Source organism: Dermacentor andersoni, chromosome 4 (genome assembly GCF_023375885.2).
Source record: "Dermacentor andersoni chromosome 4, qqDerAnde1_hic_scaffold, whole genome shotgun sequence".
Classification (NCBI taxonomy): Eukaryota; Metazoa; Arthropoda; class Arachnida; order Ixodida; family Ixodidae; genus Dermacentor; species Dermacentor andersoni.
In genome coordinates this window covers 126,294,595-126,314,077 of record NC_092817.1, presented here as the reverse complement: position 1 = coordinate 126,314,077, position 19,483 = coordinate 126,294,595, and the positions used below count along the sequence as shown (strand labels likewise).

General features: G+C 44.8%; 2 protein-coding genes across 2 annotated transcripts in view; one reads left to right on the top strand and one right to left on the bottom strand.

The window, feature by feature from the left end:
- The window catches only part of LOC126537605 (lipase maturation factor 2-like), a 64,241-nt gene extending 54,608 nt beyond the window's left edge, over positions 1–9,633 (top strand). Inside the window, exon 15 of the mRNA XM_050184754.2 lies at positions 6,584–9,633. Coding sequence (XP_050040711.1) covers positions 6,584–6,733 — 150 coding nt within the window. The 3' untranslated portion in view covers positions 6,734–9,633. The remainder of the gene's footprint in view (positions 1–6,583) is intronic.
- Positions 9,634–13,511: 3,878 nt separating this feature from the next.
- LOC126537612 (uncharacterized) lies at positions 13,512–19,456 on the bottom strand. Its single transcript, XM_050184765.3, has 2 exons — positions 18,178–19,456; positions 13,512–14,685 (listed from the first exon to the last, which is right to left on the bottom strand). The coding sequence occupies exons 1-2, from the start codon at positions 19,045–19,047 to the stop codon at positions 14,482–14,484; spliced, it is 1,074 nt and encodes a 357-aa protein (XP_050040722.1). The 5' UTR covers positions 19,048–19,456; the 3' UTR covers positions 13,512–14,481.
- Between the last annotated feature and the right edge of the window lie 27 nt (positions 19,457–19,483).

Below are 19,483 nucleotides of genomic sequence, written 5' to 3'. Positions count from 1 at the left end.
TGTCCACATTGCAGATATCTTTGAAGGTGTGGGTCATGGGGCGCACACTTTGTCCACATCGCAGATCGCTTTGAAGATGAGGCACGCACTTTGTCCACATCGCATATCTTTGAAGGTGTGGCCCATGCACTTTGGCCACATTGCAGATCGCTTTGAAGATGAGGCCCGCGCGGCTGCGTGCTTTGTCCACATTGCAGATATCTTTGAAGGTGTGGGTCATGGGGCGCACACTTTGTCCACATCACAGATCGCTTTGAAGTGAGGCACGCACTTTGTCCACATCGCAGATATCTTTGAAGGTGTGGGTCATGGGGCGCACACTTTGTCCACATCGCAGGTCGCTTTGAAGATGAGGCACGCACTTTGTCCACATTGCAGATATCCTTGAAGGTGTGGGTCGTGGGGCGCGCACTTTGTCCACATCGCAGATATCTTTGAAGGTATGGCCCGTGCACTTTGTCCACATCGCAGATCGCTTTGAAGATGAGGCCCGCGCGGGCACGCGCTTTGTCCACATCGCAGATATCTTTGAAGGTGTTGCCCACGGGGCGCGCACTTTGCCCGCATCGCAGATCACTTTGAAGATGTAGCCTGCGGGGCTCGCACTTTGTCCACACGGCAGATCGCTTTCAAGATACGGCAGCCACGCTGCACGTAGCAGCCACCGGAGTAGAACCCCCCTCGCTCTCGCCCCCGTGCCTCGCTCGCGTGATATTGAGCCGAGATCGTTGGCTGACCCTCGCAAGTCAGCTGTCAGCCCGTGTCGACACGACAAAAGTATGTCTTATATGCCCAATTTTGAAAAAAATTGCCGCTAATTTCGTCTGCTGTAGCAGATAGTCCCTTGTAGTGTGGTCCGTAATAAGCGAACTTCGTTGCATTAATAAAATAGGTAGAACACACTCAAACTAACATATGGTCTGTTATATCCAAAGGTCTGTTGTACGCGGGTCCGTTGTAACGAGAATAGACTGTGTTTGGCTGTTTCTTGCTGATGCAGTGGCATTGCAGAACTCTTCTACATGCTACTTTGTGTAAGATGTTGCAACGAGGGAACTTACTACAGTGGTTAAAAATTTAATCTTCACTCTCACTTTACAACTAATTTTGAATTTCAGAAAAGACAACTAAAGCTGCTTTCAACATAAGCACCCAGCTTTTCAGAATTACTTTATCCCATGTATCAACCAGCACAATCCAACAGAGTATTTGCATGTCCAATGTCATAGATTTTGGATGGCCACAGGTCCAGCTTGTTTGTGGCTGAATTTTTTTTTTTTTTTTTTTTCCTTCCTTGAAATTCTGGATGTATTGAGAGAAATTTGTTTGCAACAAAGCAGTTCCTTTTGCACTGTGCACAGAATCCTAAATAAGCACAGTATCATACTATAAATACATTTACTTTGTGCCCTTATCGTTCTGTGAATATGTGGGACAGCCACTATTTTCTTTACTGCAGCTTCAACAGAACTGAACTGAGGGAGCATGTTCAAACTTGCAGAGCTGCGACAAAAATGACAACCTCATTATAAAAGTGTTTATGATGCATCGTAGCTAGCGCAGTGCTTGGAACAACTTTGGAATCTGGATGGCTTTTCCCTGCCATATGTCTATTGCTCTAGCAAATGCAGGAATGTGTGTCTCCCCTGTAGGAGCCCCAAACACTTTTCATCGCAGTTGTTGGCTCTAGTATGCTTTCTCCTGTCATACATTCGATCTTGGATATATCAAACTCGAAAGGGATCGCGAAATAGTTCGATATATCGATAATTCGAAATATAAAATATGCATGTCAAAAGCTTCTCTAACAACTCCGCACATATCAAGGCAGTTTCCCGATGTCGTGACTAATGGGAACTTACCGATCTGTGCCTCCAAGGCACAAAAAAAAACACACACACACACAGCGCAATGACCAGAGCACTTTATTTCGGAAGAAAAAGATTGTGACCTTTGCTTGCTTTTTCTTCTGCACCATCAAGTTCATTAAGCTGTCCTCAAGCTTGTTGACAGTGTCCAAATTAGAAAGGCCAGCTCCTTCCATTGTGCCACAACAGCGGTGAATGACGCTGAAAGCTAATGCAAGTTCAGCTGCAGTGCATGGTGGTTGGTCCTCTTCGTCGGAACCTTCGCCGCTGCTCAAGTCCGCGCCGCGGCAACCGATGACTTTTTCTCGCCAGCCTCCACCCGTCGAATGATGTCCGCCTTTGTTGAAAAATCCAAATCCTTGCGTTTTTTCGCGGCCATGGCTCCGGAACACGTGCCAAAAGCGGAAAGAAAAATGCACTGCACCACACGAGTCTCAAGCCTTCGCGTTGGCCTTGTGAATAAAAGGAGCAAAGCGAATCGAAAGATGCACCGCTCCGCATCTCCGCACTAGCACAAGCCCAAGCTGCACTGACCTCGTTCGTCTCGCTGCGCCAGCGGTGTCAGCCAACCAAAACACGGGAAGCGGGCGCCTGCAGTCAGCGTGGTTTTTCCCTCCCGCTTCCCTTTCACACCCACTCGCACTCCAAGTGCTCCTCGTCACGTGCCTTTTTATCCACACGCACCTTTCTCAGAGTGCGGGGCGGCGAGCGTGAGATCGCGGGAACATCGCGAGATATTCGTGAGGAGAAGCGCACTTGCGGGGGTGGGGTGCGATGGGAGAAGCGCACTTGCAGGAGGGGTGTATGGTGGGAGAAGCGCACTTGCCGGGGTGCAGCTCAGCACGGCGTTCGATACATAGATATGCCGGTGCACGAGAGTTCTATATACGCGAACAATAGCGCTATAATTTTGCATGGGATTCCCAAGGGGATTTTTCAACTGTTCAATGTAGGTAATAATTCGATATATCCGGGATCAACTGTAGACAAATGAAATAGATGATAGCAAAAAAGGCCTCGCATAACATGTCTCTATGCCCAGAACACTAGGCCAGCCGGACAGCTTAAAGGCCAACAATTGTGCTATATGTTTAAGTACCCTTTTATAAGTGCAATATTGAATATTGTTGAATAGAGACAAAACAGGACTTTTGTTTCAGATGTTGCCATCAAAGACATATGTGCTGAAACTAGACACATGTAAGGGCAGCAAGAACAGCAAACTGCACGTCACTGTATTTTTGTGTGGCAGCATGGATGGAAGCGATAAGTGCCCCCATTTGTCATTGGATAGTAAAAAAATCCCCGCTGCTTTTGTGGTGCTGCGAGGGTCCCAGTACACTACTGCCACAACCAAAAAGCGTGGATGACTGGAACTTTTTCACAAGTGGGTCGTAAAGTTCGATGAACGTATCAAGCAAGCAGAGGGGAAGGTGGCGCTCATCCTCGATTCTTGCTGTGCCCATCACTCCATACCGAAGCTCTCAAGTGTGAAAGTTCTATTCCTGCTAACTAACACCGTGGCAGGCCTGCAGCACATGGACACCGGCGCGATCGCCAATTTCAATGTGATGTACTGTCTCCACATCCTAATAAGTTAGTGCTTGTGATGGACATGGCCACGCAGTCAAGCCAGGAGCAGCCAGACTTAAAGATCAGTCTATTTATGGCCGTACAGTTCATTTTTGCAATGTGGTCCGAAGTCTGTGGTTCTGCAGTGAAGAACTGTTTCAGGAAAGAAGGCTTTGTTTGAGGCAGCAGTGACATGGACGAAGCCTGCAAAGCTCCCGCCAACAAAGTGATGTAGGAAGTCTGGTCCACAGTCAACGAGGATGCATTGGAACTCTGTGGGTTTCTACATGTGGACGACGCATTGGAAACTCTGGAAGAACTAGCCAATGCAGCAATCATAGCAAAGGTCCTAGCAGCCGATAACAGCGACAGTGACGATGGCGATAGCAGCGACAATGCTGCTGGGCAGGCTGCCCCAACATTGTCCTCGCAGGAGGTCCTGTGGATAATCCAGTCCCTCTGGGGCTTTATCTTGGCAAGGGGCCTTCCATTGCACTAGGTGGAGCACATGGATGCCCTGGAGAAGGATGTCGGCAAGGTTTGCGGAAAGCAGACAAAGCTGACAGACGTGGGCTTTTTTTGTTCAATCAAGTAAGAAGTGTATGTGGAGAGATCGCGCAAGCATCTTGCTTTCCGAATGTTTACTTGCCCTGTTGTGATTCACAAGGCATGTGGCGCTCCTGCCCCGCTGACGAAAGCATGGCACCCGGCAAATCACGAGAGCGCAAGCGAACGTTCGGAAATCAAGATGCTTGCATGTTCTCACCCCAGCATTTCTTAATTATGCTGCATTTCTCAAGCTGAGAGACTGCATTGGCAATCTACTCTTTCTTTCTTTTTAAAGGCCCCTTTTGGGGCCACCAAAGCAATGCCTTGGTGGAGTTTGCACACTGCGTGCCGCCCATGACCCCTCTTTGTATTTGTTATAGCAGTGACATTCTTTAACAAGCTAGAGCAAAAATTCATTTTCTGCGCAGCTACACCACTGGAATTTTCGAATGCCTTACAGCTTTCAAAAACCAGCCCCCTGCTTGTCGCATGCGATAAAAGCGCACCGGTTAGCTGCTACAATCAATGAAGCTTAGTAGGGAAAGCTATGTGTCCGCATCACGCCTGTAGCAAGGACCACTTATCGAGTTAAATGAGTGAACAAAATCCACAGCCTAAAGCAGGGAGGTGTAGGAGAGGAGCACCAGCCACCCCGCCGTTATAAAGCATCTGTACTGTCCTCCTCCTTTTTCTTGTTTTGTGGAACCTGATTATAACAATTACCAGTTATGACCATGGATTTTTTTTTATGCTTGGGTACTGTTATAGTATGTGGGTTCGACTGTATTGTAGATGCCTCTACAGCAAATATCACTACAATGAATGTTCCTGTACAATGAAGCAATTCATGCATCTCTGGTGGCTTATTTGTTCCTGTATAACAAAATCACATAGTATCACTGCTACTGCCCTTTGTAAGTACCATTGAGTTTTGCTGCGCTTAGGGAGCACCAGTCACACCACAACACAGCCTACACGGGAAGGTCTGGACTCTGCAGCAGCTATGGTACCATAATTTCCCCCTCTTTTCTCGTACCTTCATGATGATCATGGAACTGGTGACTGGCGACATCATAGAAGTCATCAATGACATGAATCAGGTGAAGCTTGACAAAATCAGCAGTGATGAAGAGCCTGCAGACGTAGAAAGAAATTTGAAGACTAAGGAGGCACTATCGGCATTTGATGCTCCACAGTTTGACTTTACATCTCTCCCAGTCTCGTCAAGGAGCATGCCGTGAACCTGGAAACCATGAGAAGAGTAGTGAACCGGGCGAGTTGGTACAGGTTCACGTGTTGAGGGATGGACGAAGTGCTGTCCATCGTATTGTGTCTTTCTTGTGCTTCGCATCAGTTAGAGCGTTACCCTCACAATATGCGACAAGGTCACCTACAGTGGAACATGTCATTAGATGAAGTGTGCAGAAGAAGGTTAGCAATTTCTTTCGCTAAGTTTCTGTTGGATACACTTTCAATAAAGGTTTTCTTTCACTGAGTGTGCTTAGCCTGGTCTATTGCAAGTAGTACAGTGTGCAATCTTTACAACAAAAGTGCATTTACACATTCTCATCAGCCGTATCGGGCACATATTGACTGGGTGTTGTGCACAGATATAGACTGCGATACTGTAATCTCTCTCTCTTTTTTGTGATGTTATTCTTGGCAGCTCATGTGTGCTTACCAGCAGTTCAGTTTCACTGTCCAGCGGACACTTAAAGGACCCCTAAACCACACTAATTTAGAAAAAACAATTTTAGTTAGTGCCAGCTGCACTAGTCTACAATAAACATACAGCTGCAATAATTTTTTGAAGTGGTTTTAAAGGCGTTTGATGAATGTCTACATTCGCTTGCAAGGAGCACATGATTTTTTTCTTGAATTTGTGGCTGGTCTACAGTGCTGCCATGTTTGCCAAACATTATTGTCACACTATTCTATACACAAATGCATGTTTATTTAAAATGTGTTCAAAATGTCAAAGGTAGTTCGGGGGCCTTTCAAAGCAGACATGTGGGTGCTGTAGCAAGTTGAGAAGTGCCCAGCTTTGCAGCAGACACTTTGTGGCAGATAATATATGTTCTTCTCTACAAAGTGTAAGCCATGAATTGATGTGTTTCCTTTAACAGTGCTCTGTATCATACTATCCTAATGTTTGCACATAAGGTTGGTAGGCTGTTTAAAGGCTCATTGCATTGTCTGTGCTGTGGTACACGCTTTCCTTACTTATCCTTCCTATGATCTGTACTCCCCATTGAAGTTGATGTTGATGCATGGGCACTTTGCTAAGTCAAGCTCAAACACTAGTTGAACTTCTTGAGTGCAGCATGCTTTGGCGTTGCATCAGCTTGGAGCTTGAACAGATGGGCACACATTGAAGACGAAGAAAAAGAGCAAATAATTTAGCTGGTCATTTTAATATCTTGTGGACTATGCTCTGGTCAAGTGCCTTTTTCTTTCTCTATGCATTCTTCCACTTGTCTTGCCGTACCAACTCATTGAACTCTCTGGTTTTAATGTATGTTGAGCTACAAAAGTCTCCAAAGGTAGTTCACAAATAGAACTGTCTTAGCAGATGAGTTGTTTCTCTTTTGCAGGATGCACCTAAAACAAAGTCCACAAACAAGTTCCTTATATACATCCTCAAGCACTCGAGGAAGTTTGCAGAGAAGATGTCGCCAACATTGTACATCTGGTCGCTCATCTCTACGTCGTTGGTGCTCAACGCTGTCCGAGGCATGTTTTGACCCGGCCAGCCCAAAATGTGAATTTCAGTATAGCCTACACTTTGTGAAAGGCGCAAGAGTTTGGCAGATGTGTGCACAGGGAAACCACGTGTCTCCTTGAGTGTTTTAACATTTGCACATCATGTAAAGTACTCGTTATCATGTGTGTTGGAACTGGTGAGGTTTTGACAGATTGTCTACACTGTCCACAGCTCTTGCCTGACCATATATTCAGATTTATGTGTGGCCTAACAGGATGCCCAAATTTTCCCAATTATGCATTGTAGTTTCGAACTTCCAGTGGCTGCAATCCTCCATTTGTTTTGTCTACAAAATTATTCAGCTAACTGAGTATAAGCTGTTTAATGATCACTTGCAATGTACATTAGAGAACTTCCCTTGCGAAACTACTGTGTCCACCTGCTTTTGTTAAAGTAGTCACAACTTGTATTGTATCATTTCACATGCTAACTGCTAACATGCTAACTGCTGACTGAAGCAGTATTTCTTATGTGGCATTAATCAGTCAAGACAGCCTCTACAAGAACAAGCGTTTGCCCCTAAAAAGGGGAGTACTGTGTAGAGAAAATTGTGGTGGTCGATAAATATGGGGATAAAGATTTCAGTACTGCTCATGAGGATTTTCGTGTGTGATTTTGTTTGCCAAGTCATGAAGGTTTGTATGTAATCATGGTGCGAGTGTTAGGCTAGAGCCTTTGCCTTATTGCTGTTTCCAAGGGCCAGGAGGCATTGCATTTGTCATGCGAGTTTTAAACCCCACTAAGTGAAAGCAATAGGGATCTGATATGCTTGTTTCTCTGGTGCCATATGGAAGAGGATGTAAAGGGTGTGATGTCTCGACTGAAAGGCCAGCGTCTGGCTTACTTCGAGAGCATGCAAAGTGATACCAGCACTGGTTCTGCGACATGGAGGGACAGCCTCTGGTTGCTCCCGAATAGTGCAGAGAAAGATGACGGTGTCTGCAACTAACTTAAGTGTTTGTGGAGTGTAATACATCGCAATGAAGTGAAGGGCAAGCATTTCAAAACCTAGGAATGTTAAGGTTTTGAACATGATGAAATTGCCTCTAGGAATGCTACATGTGTAGCACAGGCAGAAGAACTCGTCTTGTAGGACAGGTCCATGTTAAGAGATACCTTGTGCTGCCTCGGGGAGAGAAGGGAGGCAACGTGTTAAACACAGGCACGATGGCTTGCACTGAAAGAGAATGATATACAAGAGGCTTCTTAACGCTTCACAGAATTATCAACTTTCAGCTTAAATGTGCAACACGCATTGTGTGTTAATACGGTACATCGAAACATACAACCACCCCTATTCGGCGTTCCGTTGCTACAAGCCTGGTTATTTGAATGTTGTTCGCTTGGCTTCCGTGTAAGACCGGAATTCTGTGTAATTGTTGTACCGTTTGTAAAGGGAACACTACTCTGCAGCTGCTGCACATAGTATTAGCACTAGTATCAAATACAGTACAATTCGGCCACTTTGTGCATTTCTCATTAACATCTGTAACAGGCTGCTACTTATCAGAGCACTTCTTGTGCAGTTTAGAAGTTTGATTGCATGCTTTTTCTACCTTGTGATGAGAAATAGAAAGACGTGATCATGGCTGTTACCTTCACTACAAGGCGCCATAACTAGTCGCATAATCTCATTAGCCTAGTCTCAATACCATAAGATCTTGTTATTGTGTCATGATCAGTTGGTAAATGTTTACATGTATTCATCACTGCAGGTTCAGACTGCCTATTATTCAGCAACATACACTATATTGTATTTTCATTTTGTACTGTTTTTGTAAGCAAATAAAAAAATTTCACAGGAAAAGGACAATGTTGTGCCTTCAGATTACTTTCTGTAAGAAGTTGCAAAGCTACATATATGCAGTCAACGCTAGAGGCTTGGGAAAGTTGGTAATTCATGGCAAAACAAGCACAGTGCAGATGACGATGCAGAAAGACGTGCAAACATGGTGCTGACTTCCAACAATGTTTATTGGCGATGCAAAGACAAACACTGTAGAACTTTGGTGATAAGATCCTGTTTGTGCCATTTCTCGGTGCCAATGTTCACGATCAAGGTCGCAAAAAATGACCAGATACAGTTGCGCTTCTCACCCGCCGTGGTTGCTCAGTGGCTATGGTGTTGGGCTGCTGAGCACTAGGTCGCGGGATCGAATCCCGGCCACGGCGGCCGCATTTCGATGGGGGCGAAATGCGAAAACACCCGTGTACTTAGATTTAGGTGCACGTTAAAGAACCCCAGGTGGTCGAAATTTCTGGAGTCCTCCACTAGGGCGTGCCTCATAATCGGAAAGTGGTTTTGGCACGTAAAACCCCGTAATTTAATTTTTTTTGGTTGCGCTTCTTTTTTACTGGTTAATACATTCCCAGAAAAGACTATATTTTGGCACCGACATTCAATTCATCGCCAAACTATGATCGTATGAAGTTTTCTGGCCACTAGATCCCACGTGGACAAGAAAAGACACGAGGCACGCGCGATTTAGAGTAGTAGGCACCTGCCACGGCAGCTTCCCCGTAGTACTCGCCCACCTGCGTCATGTTAATGTGCCAGCACGCGCCGTTTTCCTTTTACAGTACCACCAGTTCCTCTTGAAGGTCGTCACATTCACAGCTATCATTGCAAGCCCTATTGCAATAAGCATCTTCACTTGTCTATTTCACAGCGAGAGTGGTATAGTGTCGTTGAAAGTGTACTGCACACGTTTAATAGGCGATAGCCCAAATGAGCCGGCATTCCCTGCTGCAAGTGGCATGACGCGAGCCTCACGATTCCACTACTGTGCTGATTGAGTGTAGCATTGATGGTTCATCCACTTCACTTTGTCATTTAATCTGTATAATTGCTATCGCAATAAAATCTTTTTCTTCTTCTTTTTTTTTTTTTATCGGGATGCAATGCCCTTGGTCCAGGGCATTTTCTTGGCACACAGCTTTAGTGTTAGTGCTTGGTGGATTGTGCCACAAGATGTTGGTCTTTTCTAAGGTGTCATTTGCACAAGCCACGCCAGAGAGCAAGTGAGCAGGGTGGCAGTGCCCGCTGCCATTTACTGCTGTCACTGTAAATGAGTTCACTCCTGGACGTATTGCTAAGTCTGCCGATCCCTTTTTTAAGTTGTACATCTGTAAACAGGGCTGAGCAGTCGATAGAGTAAATAACGTTTTGTGTATTACAGAAGAGTGAAGACTCTTGGCACAAGAATGTGTACGTAGTTGCTGTTTAGAGTGATTTTCGTAACGCACTTCTACACAACTGTGCTTACGACCATGGTTAAAACAACCGACTGATCATAATGCCTCTCAAAGTTGTGTAGATAAAGATTTATTGATGCAGTTCAGTGAAATATTAGTGTGCGAAATAGAATCTACTTGTAGGCGTGTATGAATGTCCAAATACAAATCAAATAGCCCTTGCAGTTTGATTCGTATTTGATTCAAGAATTCATTATTCGATATTGCCACATATCGCGTTTTTTTTTTTCTTGAATGTAAGGCATAAAACACTTGTTAACAGTCTGCAGAAAAAAAAGAGACTGATGCAAATGGTGAGTGTTCCGAATTCTTTTGGTACAGGAGCGCTGCAGTTGTTGCACAGAGGACCAGTTTCTACACAAACGCATCAAGCAAGCAACCTCTCACTAATTTCCAGCCATTCAGATAACCATTCCTCCCCTGTATACGGCTTATAAATGGCATCTTGATTGAGTTAAAACAACTTCTTTGTTCAATACCTCACCACATTTGCATCCTTTAAACTCGTGTGCGGTGCTGTAATGCAACACCTTACATGCACCTGGCAATGCACCGTTTCTTTGTTTCATTTCAGTCATTGTCGCAGTGCACCAGATATGTATAACCTTTCAGTTGTTTCTCATTCATAGCTCCTCAGTTTACTGTGCGTGTTGTCACGAATGGCATAACATGTATAAAGTAATCTAAATTTTTTTTACAATATGAATGCCACAAGACCTTTATATATATTCCATTTTGTCCGAAATGAGAAAATATGTGGTATTCAATAACTCATGTATGAAACGAGTTATTTTTCAAGAATATTTGATTCAATTAGGAAAAATCGCTATTTATACAACTCCACTAGACAGAGAAAGGGTTGCGCAAGTACAAAGCAGCAATGTGCTGCCATACAACCATTACATTGCTGACATCGCAGGGCATTGGCAGCACATTGCTGCCAATGTCAATAACTGTCAACAGCTTATCAATAGCACATAGCTTTGGTGTAATGCATTGTGTCAGGAAAAAGCTATTTCCACACATAATCCAGCATCCAAAAAATTTAGATTTGCAATGCTGCCATCACATAAAAGCTGCTTGACAAGCATCTTCAAGCATCAAGCATCTTGGCATGAACATCCAACAGAGTGTTGCAAATATGGGAGGTAGTCAAAAGAGGAGCAGGCACGTTTTCGTTTGGCTGGCAGACAACTGCTCTTGAACAGAAAGCAGGGCTAGCCGACTAGTCGCACCTCATTCTGTAGCATTCTGCTGCTCGGTCTGTGCTGCTTAGGTACTCCACCCAGAAGCTTGAAATTAACTATTGTGAGCAGACCATGACGTCAAGGTCATTGAGGTCTCCTTGTGCTGCGTTTTGGACAGGGTGTTCACTACATCGCAATTTTCAAGTTCTCCGGTTTTTCAGTCTTTTCCCCCCACTATTTCTATTAAATTTTCCTATCAGTCTACGACATTTGAAGTTCAAGTGAAAGAGAAAAATAAAGGATTGTTTATAGCTTACCAAGTCACTATGCCAGCCCATAATTTTTAGCAACTACTAGCAGCAAGCTGTAAATCAAGTGGAATGCTCCACCAGATCTGACCAAATCATGTTTCATGGTATTCCAACCCCTTTGCCAGGCTCCCTCACAAAATCGGCAAAAGACACGGTTAGTTACAGATTGCTAGGTTCAGTTAAAAACTTCACCCGCCATGGTTGCTCAGCGGCTATGGTGTTGGGCTGCTGAGCACGAGGTCGCGGGATCGAATCCCGGCCACGGCGGCCGCATTTCAATGGGGGTGAAATACGAAAACACCAGTGTACTTAGATTTAGGTGCACGTTAAAGAACCCCAGGTGGTCGAAATTTCCGGAGTCCTCCACTACGGCATGCCACATAATCAGAAAGTGTTTTGGCACGTAAAACCCCATAATTTGATTTTTTTTTTTTCAGTTAAAACCTTTGCTTCCTTCTGGCACACCACTAGCTTTGCCAGTGACACAGCAGGCACCAATTTTCCCGATTCAAAGCAACTGGGGTGAAAAGTTTTCCCGCTGAATTTTACATAAATGATAAATTCCCTGAACATTACAGGTTTATAGTGGTAGACACCCCTTTCAGTTAATTTTGATGCTATGCAATGAGACATGAATGCCAGTTGCTCTGTTAAGGCATCAGATTAGACATCATATCCACAAAAGCGTGGCTGTCCAGAATGTGGTCCCGGACCATGTAGTGAATGCATGCAACAGATTAGTACCATGGAGACAGTGTAGCAATCTATTTTCACATGCAGAGCTTATCTTGTTGATTCGTAAATGTGAGAGCAAGAATACAGTATTTGTGACTTTGGTAAACTTAGAGGAAAAGCAGGGATTTGTGTGTGAAGGCAGTTGCCAAGCGAAACAAGCAAGAAAGTTCAAGGCTGCCAAAGTCTATCAGCTGCATCCGACTTGCCAGAAATCCAATGTGGCAGGCACATTACTAGGAGACTAGAGCAAATGAACAATGCAATTTAAGATACTACACTGTCATTAGCACGGAAATTATTTTAATTGCTTGCCAAATCCGTGATCCGATTACGAGGCACACTGTGGTGGGGGACTTCGGATTAACCACCAGACGCTCAAATGAGCACCATGTGCGCTGTGGACGAACATCTTTTGCATTTTTCTCCCACCTGAATGCAGCCACCAGGGCTGGGATCGAACCTTTGACCTTGTGCTCAGCAGCACAGGACCATATTAACATGGCATTCATTCATTCAAATAACTTTATTCAGTGCCCTACGATTTGGTGGGGTGGGCCTGGACCCCGCCTAGGTTTCAGGCAAGGGTTGTTGGCCCTTGGCAGCTTCCTCGGCTCGCTGGACGGCCCAGAGTTGGTACTGCAGGTCCGAGCTGAGCAACGCAGACTCCCAGTGCGCGTGGAGGCTGTTGCTGTTTGAGGCTGCATCACTGTCACCCTGTATTACAGCCGTACATTCCCATAGGATATGCTCTAGGGTGGCTCTATAGTTGCAATGTCTGCACTTGTCCGTTGGGTATAAATCTGGGTGTATTAGGTGCATAATCGCTTGAGTCGGATAGGATCTGGTCTGTAACTGCCGCCATTCTACAGACTGGTTTTTGCTTAATTTTAGGTGCGGCGCCGGGAATGTATGCCTCTGCAATCTATGGTGTGTAATTTCGTGAAATCTGGTCATTCGATCTTCCCACTCCCACTAATCGGTAGTCGATGAGGCGGGGTTAACTGAGGCTCGGTCCGTAAGTTCTCGGGCCATGCAGTGCACCACCTCATTGCTACCGTCTGGTAGTGTGTGAACGGGTGTCCAGATGAGATCGACACTTTTGTCGCAGTTATTAGCTAATTTTAGGCAGGTCAGCTCAAAATTTATTACTTTTTTGCAATAAAGCTCTCCTTCATGCCTGTATGCGTGAATTAGTGCTATGCAAGAGAGCTTCCACTTCAGTGTTTTGAACAGCAATACAAAAACAGGAAAAACACAAAGCTACACCACATCAAAACAAAATTTAATTTTTAATATCTCTTAAACATAAGAAAAACAGCACAAGGGACAACAGCATAAGCATGGAGCACATCACAGCACATTTCGGTGCATTGTCAAATGTGAATGAAACCTCGCTACAACATAAATTGGCATTTCTTTTCTTTTACAGGGAGTTCTGTTCTTTAGACGTGTGCGCGTTCCTGGGAATATATTTTCTCAAGTTTAGTGAAAAAAACATTTTATCTAGCATCGTAGACTTGAGCATGCTATGGAATGCAATGCGAAGGTAAATTATCCGCTGATAAGCTGAAGATACTGTCAATTCCTGAAAATATTTGGATAGCCTTAATTTTAATGTGCAGCAAAGTCTAGCTTATTTGCTCTTTGTTCGTCCAGTGGTTCATTACTGCGAGAGTAGTCATACATACTTTAAAACAGTCAAATTTGCATTGTTGCAGACCCCGCAGGCTACCTCACCACCTGCCTTGCAATACCTACACAGCTGCCCTAACCGTGCCAAATGAACATTTAGCAGAAGATGCTGGGCCTACGGAAGATCTTGGCAGTACTGTGCCTCCCCACCAGAGCAGCGAGCTGATCCAACATCACAGAAACCATAAAATGAAAACTACAACCGAGTTATGGTGCTAAAACGGACCATCCCCCTGTCAATGTTATACATCATGTGCAATTAACTCAATGCACAGCAGAGATTGTAGGTCACTTGGAACAAACAAGAGCAAATTACCATTCAAGATAGTGAGTGCTCAAGCTGGAGGACTAGGCATTATAAATGCAAGCTGCTCCCACAGCTGCACAATTAAACAACAGAAAACCCTGCATTCATCAGAAAAAGTTCAGTCGGCTTGCATGGACTGAGTTCCTCTCAGTCAATGCTGCTGACAGTCTCTGCTGAGTTTGCAGCGCTCGAGCAAATTTTTGCATCCTTGCAAAGAATATGCAGGTTGCAAGCAGCAGTTTCACTTTGTGGCTGATGTGTAGATCTCGTGGTAGACCTTCTGTCGATGCTCGAGAGAGAGCACAGGTGCCAGCACAGTTTCCATAGAGGCAATCCGGGACTGGAAGCGACGGCGGTCCAAAGCAATTTGCTCCCAAGGCCCCTTGCGTTCCAAGTCATCCGCATTGTGCACCTCGATGAGCCTTTCACCCATAGGAAAGTTGACCTGCAACAGAAAAAAAAAAAATTGAAAAACTGCCCAACTGTTGATACACCTGCCAAAATACCATGCCTCAGGCCTTTCTTTCAGTAATATTGGCATTATGTAGTTATTCACTTTACATTATACACCATACATTTAGAAGAGCGATGAATTGGGCTAGTTGGCGTGCATTCATTTTCCTCGCGCTATGTGCTGGAAGACACTAACAGGGGCGAAACGAACACTGGTTGTAAAGAGGAACCAAAGAGACAGAGGAGTGCAAACCTACAGCATTCTATCGATCGTAATACCTACAGTAACCTAACTTTTGTACTAACAGCTGCTTTATCATTGCCCAAATTTCACAATTAGGCTAAATTTTTTGGTTCTAGATCTTCAATAAAGCACTTGGCTTCTTTGTTGGCCCGGATTGGAACACCACTTTTTGTACGCACACCTCACTGTTGAATAAGCCAGCTTCTGCAGACTGGTTTTGCTGCCTCTTGGCAATGGAGAGCTCCTCAAAACTAGGCAAACAATAAGCATTCTACTGAACAATGCAACCCACCACTTATAAAACAAACATGAAGTAGTAGTAAATAAACAAAATAATTTTAATGTTCAAATAAGAACACATCACTGCATAGACAAGCTGTAACTAACAGCTTGGCAGCACATTTGCATTCTAGAATGAAAAGAAAAAGTGCACTGAAGATCAAGGTCACCAGTGACTCATTTTCCTTGAACATTTATAGCTGTACTGGCAAAGAAAGGAAAGGGAATAAAGAAAGTGTCAAACAGTTGGCCAGTTGGAAAAGTTCGCCATGCATTTCTGGATATTGCCTGAATGCCACACTGAATGTGTAGGCTGGAAGAGATAAAACCATCTCATTGCCACTAATGGCTTTAACAGAAAAGACAAAATGATGGCCCACCCCCATTGTGAAATGCTCAAGTGTCTTTATAGCACTGAAAGTTTTCACTTCATTTAGTTTCAATGTCCAAGATGATCTATCAGTGATAAAATCATCGGTGATAGAAGACCATTAACAATGACATGGCTGACACCAACCACTAGCACAGTGATAGGCTCCACATTAATCTAATTGGTTTATCTACAGAAGCATAGTGCAAGCCACGAATGGCTCACCAATACGGCTACCATGATGCGATGTTCAGTCTGTCCTCGTACATTAAAAAAAGAAATTGCCGCCTAGATTATTAGCCGTTTAAGACATTTGTGGTTGTTCTCTGCTTTGTCAGATAGCCACATGTACGTGACAATTCATCAAGAATGAATGAAGAAACTGATACAATGTGTGCCAATTACTCAACTAGCATATGCTATACGTTTATCCTGCTTTTGGAAAATCTCAGGCATAAATACCCATACTTGTTCGATGTGCTACAGGTGTCTTCTTACTATCATTTGCTTTAAGCTGCTGCTTTTTGCATAACATGCAGCAGCTATCCTGTGCTCAGTTATTACATTAACGCTCAGTTCTACTGGTATGCGTAGGTAGTCGTAGCAACACAGTGCTGCCTCCCAGAACTAGATGCAGCCATTGCCATCACAGCCTGCCTAACATCACCTGCTGTCACACTAGTTATTAATAAAAATGCAGACACCAAGAGCTAATGCATCAACAAATTTCCGATTTCAGAACCAGGAGTCTGCAACTTTCGGGCCTTGAATATGTAACTAACAATGCCAATCGCATGCTTGGTTATCTGCGTCGAAACTTTTTTGATGCCCCATCGTCCCTGAAGTTAACACTTTACAAAACCTTGGTACGTTCTAAATTAGAGTACGCATGCGCCATATGGGATCCTACTCAGACTACACTCATTCAAACTCTTGAAACCATTCAGAACCGCGGCGCACGTTTCATCTTGTCGAATTATTCACGTCATTCCAGTGTCACATCTATGAAGGAAACCCTAAACTTGCCTGACCTTTCGTTGCGTCGAAAGTCATCTCGCCTTAGCCTTTTTCATAAAATCTATTATTATAACAACAAGATGAAGGACGTTTTGTTTCATCCACCTCATTACTTATCTTCAAGGACCGATCATCGCTTCAAGGTGGGGCTACCTTCTTGTCGCACAAAATTGTGTAATGACTTTTTTGTTCCTAGAACAAGTGTCGCATGGAACCACCTTTCCTCCACAATCGCCAGCATTGCTGATGACCACCAGTTCAAGATCGCTTTACAAGACGCCTTGTAATACTTGTTTGTTTGTTTGTTTGCTGCACGCCTTGCCATTTCTTCCCCACTCCTTTCTGTAGTGCCTTTGGGCCCTGAAAGTATTTTAAATAAATAAATAAATAAATAAAATGTTTTCAAGGCAAGGCCTAGAAAGCTAGCAACCTCTGACTTGCCTGGAATGTGTTGAATGCAACCTATAAGCAAAGCATAGTCTGCATTTTTCAGAAACAGCTTCACTAAAGTTAACTCTCATAACATCTTAGCACTAAAGTATGTAGATAATGTATGGGCCATTGAAACCACTACAAGCTGTACACAATGCAATACTCCTGCACATAGGCACTTACAAGGGGCTATAGCGATTCAGGATGAATCAGACAGATATGCTGCAGCTACATGTCACTTTTGACTTCCCACTTCAATTTCACTAAATATGTTCAGTGCTGTACTGACTTTGTTGAAGACTAGCTATTACTACACTTGACAAAAATCTCTGGCCATAAATTTTTTTTCACGATGTCAAGTTTCTACAAAAAGCTATGTGAGAATACAAATGATGTATTCAAAGTAAGCAACTGAGAAACAATGTCAAATAAATAAATAAGATTACAAATGCAGGTGCACCAGTGAAAAACAAAGCTTGCCATTGACAGATGGGCAACACAATTCTTTTCTTAAGAGTTTGTGGATAACACTAAGCAAGTGCAGATATTCTGACATAATAAATCATGACACCCAGAAGCCCCAGTCACTTGTCGCACAAGCATACTTCTGTCATATTGTTCTAAAGTACCCTTTCCAAGCTCTTATAAGTTCTTGAATCGCGTGTTTAACATACAGAATTGCTACTAACTCTGGTTTAGCGGCAGAACATAACATTTTGCGATTCTCGACTTTCGGTCATTTTTACAGCTCTACAAAATGCTTAAAAAAACTCCAGCGGCTGGATTACATAGGGAATTTATTATTTAGTGCATATCAGTGAAGTTATAAATATGCTACGTGCTATTGCTTTTACACTAACGAACGAGATTCGGGAGTACGCAAAACGAACAGCTGTTACTGCCGCCACATCACACCGGCGTGGCAACTTTCCAGCCCTTATCTGCCGGCTACCAAGACCAACGAAATAAAGCAATCATTAGCGACTCGCATACGTAATGCCGGCGGGAACTGACTCCTTCAACCGGGGGCAAATGCGCAAACACAAAAAGGGCTCGCTCATTCCCTTGCACTGAGGTCGCGTATCAAGATGGCCTTCTGTGTTTAGAGCGGCCGTACTAGTAGCGCTTATCGGGCACATCACCTTTGCTGCGCGTGGCGGCCTGTCGACGTCTTCCCCATAATACATTCGGTTCCACTTTTCGTTGGCGTCCTGCACCAGCGGAGACACGGGCAGGCGACCGTCCACTTGATCCCCGTTTCGGCACTGCAAACTGGAACACGCGTCGGAGAGCACCGACACCGAAAGTAAACTGTTCAGCAGCGGCATCACCAAGACGTCAACGGAAAAGTCGCTCGTTCCTCTGGCACCGTCGTCCACTTCGTCCCAATCGCTGTCAGTGTCGCTGAGGTCTTCGTTGCCTCCCAAAATGAACGCGATGGCGGAGTTGACGTACGGCGGCGAAGGCGACACCTTCGGCGCCTCGTTGACCTGCTTTTTCTTTCGGTCCACTTTGCTTGGACGTGTCGACGTCGTTCCGACGCGAAATACGATGTCTTTCTTGGTGGGGGACCTCGCAATGCAAATGCCAGCAGCGCTTGGCGGCACGGCCGCACCGGAGCCGTCGGCTGTCGACGCCGCGCGCACAGGCCTCGCGCGTCGCCGCCGACGCCGGTGGTGGTTCTGTTTGGGCGGCATCTCGGTGTTGTTCGCAACACTTTCGAGGCTAGAACCGACCCGGTGTTGGTCGTGACGATTATCGATACACATTGTCAGTCCTTGCGCGGTTCCACTACGGTCGGTGGCAAATCGCTTGCGACTACAATCTTCGCGCGTTTTTGCCGAGCGTCCGGTCAGCAATTCTTCCGCAGAGTTGCTGCAGGCCACAACAGGACAGCTGTAGCCGCCAGTGAAAGGATTCAAGAAGCCATTCTTTATGGCATTCTTCGCAGCGACCAGGTCACACGTGCTAATGTCTCGTTTTTGGCATGGTTGGCTCATAGCACGGAACATGGTTGGCTCATAGCACGGAATGACGGCACGCGATGAGTCAGCTGCGTCACTCAAAATTTTCGCTCTGCGGGAATCTGTCCAGTGTTTCCAGTGGCTGCTGCGCAATCACCATTCGCCTGTGAGAAGGGCGACATGGTTCCTACACGTGGACCGCCGCTTGGACCATGGTTCGAACTTCACGGGCTTGCCGATGGAACAGAGGTAAGGCTTACCACGGGCGGTTTCCCCCTGAACTCGAGGATCCGTGCGAATGCCGCGCTCAGCGATAATCATGCCACAGTCACAACCGCTGACAATGCAGTAATCACCATCGAACACTAAAGAAACACTTGGCGCAACGACAACTTTACAGCAGACCATTTCTTACACGATACCCCACAGCTGAATTCGAAGATGAAAATGGCTGTGTTTCCTACGTCAGACCCCTCCGTGCACA

What these genes read in the sequence shown, in the direction of transcription:
- LOC126537612 (XM_050184765.3), bottom strand. Translation starts at nt 19,047, where the DNA reads ATGTTCCGTGCTATGAGCCAACCATGCCAAAAACGAGACATTAGCACG. An exon ending in GGCCGCCACGCGCAGCAAAG is followed by an intron (nt 14,686 to 18,177) that starts GTGATGTGCCCG and finishes TTTCTGTTGCAG; the next exon opens with GTCAACTTTCCTATGGGTGA.